The sequence below is a fragment of the Pinus tabuliformis genome, chromosome 7, assembly GCF_031772625.1.
Source record: "Pinus tabuliformis cultivar Carrire ecotype Pingquan chromosome 7, CPIR1, whole genome shotgun sequence".
NCBI classification, from domain to species: Eukaryota; Viridiplantae; Streptophyta; class Pinopsida; order Pinales; family Pinaceae; genus Pinus; species Pinus tabuliformis.
In genome coordinates, this window is record NC_142293.1 from 1,284,489,726 (window position 1) to 1,284,493,078 (window position 3,353).

A 3,353-nucleotide genomic window follows, 5' to 3' on the forward strand; every position below is an offset into this window, starting at 1 on the left:
GTCTCACAAAGCCGAAATGTTGGGAGGCGAATATTTGTTCATTTGGTAGGCAGGAGCTAAATATGATTGTTGATTTAGTATAGTTCGGCTCCATTCCTGTAGCTTTACAAAAGAGAGTTAAGATTGCCTTGAAACTAGATGTATCCCTATAGGATACATTTAGAAAAATTAGAATATCATCAACAAAGAGAAGGTGAGAAATGGTGGTCCTGTCATTGATTTCCACTCCTCTCAGAGTGCCATTGTTCCTTGCTGAAGTTATGAGTCTGCCGAGGCCTTCCATTATCAATAGGAAAAGCAATGGGGAGAGAGGGCAGCCTTGTTTGATGCCCCTTTCTGCATGGAATAAATTTGAAGTTGCTCCATTGATCAGGACACTGAAGGAAACCGTCGTGAAGCAGCACCCCATCCACTTGATGAATTGGTGGGGGAAACCAATGTGTGTGAGCATGAGCTATAGATAGGTCCAATTGACTCTTTCGAAAGCTTTGGACAAGTCTATTTTGAGGATGGATACTTTTTTTTGAAGTGATTTTTATGGAATGGAGCATTTCCTGTGCAGTTCCTATAGCCTCCTGGATGTGGCAATGCTCAAGGAAAGCGAATTGTTCCTTGGAGATCATCCTAGATAGAATGGTTTGATGCGGAGGGCGATTTTTTTGGAGATGATCTTGTAGATACAGTTGCGAAGGGAGATAGGTCTGTATTCATCAAAGGATTGTGGATTGTCCATTTTGGGAATGAGGGCTATGAAGGTGGAGTTGAAGGCTTCGGGCATTTTCCCTGCGGTTCGACAGTCTTCAACCGCTAGCAGAAGGTCTTGGCCGATGAGCTCAAAGAAAGTGATGTAGAACTCAATGGGCCAACCATCCGACCCAGGGCTCTTGTCTTTGCCTAGGCTTTTGAGAGTGGCCTCCAGCTCATCCATGATGATGGGCGAGTTCAGCAACTCCTTTTCTTCTTCTTCGACAAAAAGAGGGACCGCTTCAGCAACCCGGAGTATTTCAGCTATGTTTGCTACTCTTGGGTTCTTATAGATATTCAAGTAGTGTCTGACCCCTAAATCCGCCAACTGTGTGAAAGTGTTAGCTCCTCTTCCGTTTTGGTCCCTTAGAGCCCAGATAGTGTTGATATTTCACCTTCCTCTGGCATACTGTTGGAAGAACTTTGTATTTTCGTTGCCAGCTTTTAACCAAGTTGATCTGCTCTTTAGTCGCCATGTCTCTTCGGCTCGTCTCAGCGGTTTAATTTTTTCCTTTTCTAGATTGACTAGTTGTTCCCTTGTGTCGAGAGTAGAGTAGCTTGTCAGCCCCCAGGAGTCGAGTTGGGCCAGTTCTGCCTCGATCTTGGCCAGTTCCTCTTCTTCTTTTTGTTTTCTTGTCTTTACCCAGGTGATTGTTTTCTGTTTGAGACAATTTAGATTTTCAGTGATGGCATAACCAAGAGACAGCGCGTCTTCCCTGTTAAAATGAGTCCAATTCCTTTTTACCAGCTCCTGGAATCCTTCTTCCCCTATCCAAGCGGCATTGAATTTGAAGGGGGATCCCGGCTTCCTGGCTTCATCTTCAAGTTCCAGAAAAATCGGGGAGTGGTCTAAGTTGCCCCCTGAGCCGACCCAATGCTTGATACGACCTAGACTGTTTAGGAGAGGAGGTCTAATGAGGAAACGATCTAGTCGACGGGCAAGCGTATGCTCTCCAATGCAGTGATTCCTCCACGTAGGCATTTTGCGGGCTAAGTCTATGCTTATGAGGTCATAGCCATCTAGTAATTTCTGGAAAAATCCAGTTAGGGCATCAGATTGTGCCCTGTTCCCCCAAGATTCAGCCAGCCCCAGGGAGAAATTTAGATCTCCCCCTATAATAATGTTTTCTATCTGCATGAAATCTGACTGTAGTAAGCTTTCCCAGTAGGCCTCTTTGTGATGGCAAGGGCCGTAAATGTTGAAAATTCTCCATGTGAGGTAGGGGGAATTGGAAATGATGTCTGCTACCAGGAAACCCTGCCCTCCCCAAGCATTGATAATGTTAACTAAGGAGACGTTGAACCCCAAGGCTAGACCTCTTGAGCGACCTCTCGCATCCAAGAAGAAAAGCTCCCAGTTGGGAAGGAAATATTTAAGTGTTTTGTGGACCTGTGGTCCATCGCCAAGAGTCTCATGTAGCATTAAGAAATCCAATTTTTCAGATTGACAAAACCTTTTTAGAGCCAGATTTTTGTCGGGGCTGGCTAAACCCCTACAGTTAAAGGAGAGACCTTTCATGGGCTCACAGAGGCAGGGTTCCCCTTTTCTCTAAGGACCTGGTCAATGGGAGTTTGTATGCCCGAAGCCACCACCAAGCTGGCTCTTTTAATGGCTTTGGAGATGTGAGATTGTCGGCCCTGTGGGGCTTTGGGGGGGAGGGGTGGAATTGGGTCTTCCTCCAATCCGAAGGCATGGAGGGGTGGAGGGGAGGAGTGTAGATTATAGCGATGGGAGGATCCAGATGTCGAAACCCCGAGGGACTCGCTATGCGGGGTGTGGTGGCTAGTGGTGCAGGGGGTGGTTTGGATTGGGGGAGGGGCAGGAGTCACAGGGCAGCAGATTTGGCTCAGCTTGGGGGGGGAGGGGGGGCTATATTCAAATTTAACTGTAAAGAACTAGAAACAGTATTGATACATTTAGTCGGAGAAAAAGAGTTAGGGGAAGAGGAGGTACCCGTGAAGCCCGTGCCTTCTCTGGAGCGTGCCCTAGTGCTCGGCGCCTCAGGGTTCAAATTTGCCATTCTCGGGAGGCCTGGTGGAACTGGGGGTTGTCTTCCTGGACCTTTAGACTGTCTAGATTGCATATTAGTGAGCTCTGCCATTCCCAGGTCCGTCTGTGTGTTGGCCACTGTAAACCTTCTCGGGGGAGAGGGTCTTCGTCCTGTGACTAGTGGGCAGGTTTTGTAGAGATGGTCGACTTCATGGCATCTCCTAAATCTAAATGGTATGCCCTCATAGTCCAATTCCTGCCAGCGGGTTGTAGCTCCTAGTTGGAATTGATAACTTTCCACCAAGCCATCTCTAGTATCCAGATAGACTAGGATTCGAGCCATCGCAAGGATGCCAGTGTCCATATATGTTCTGTCATGGTCTAGATAGGTGCCGAGGTCGTCCCCGATGATTCTAAAAATGTCCTCAAACCAGAATTGCAGTGGGAGGCTCAGTAGTCGAACCCATATTGGCCCTACTCCCAGACTCTCCTTCTCCGGATCAAATAGCATAGACCATCTCTTAAGAAGCACTGGGGTCATCTCTATATGTCAGTGTCAGGTTAGAATCCAGTTAACGTCTTCTGGCTCAGCAAAGATAAGGGCAAACCAACCCCTTCA

At 47.3% G+C, this 3,353-nt stretch overlaps 1 protein-coding gene across 1 annotated transcript; it reads right to left on the reverse strand.

Moving 5' to 3' along the window:
* Positions 1-1,135: 1,135 nt before the first annotated feature.
* On the reverse strand, positions 1,136-2,263 carry LOC149252199 (uncharacterized). The gene has a single exon (XM_089454095.1). It carries the CDS (start codon positions 2,261-2,263, stop codon positions 1,136-1,138), a length of 1,128 nt encoding a protein of 375 aa, XP_089310221.1.
* Positions 2,264-3,353: the final 1,090 nt, after the last annotated feature.

What these genes read in the sequence shown, in the direction of transcription:
- LOC149252199 (XM_089454095.1), bottom strand. Translation starts at nt 2,263, where the DNA reads ATGAAAGGTCTCTCCTTTAACTGTAGGGGTTTAGCCAGCCCCGACAAA.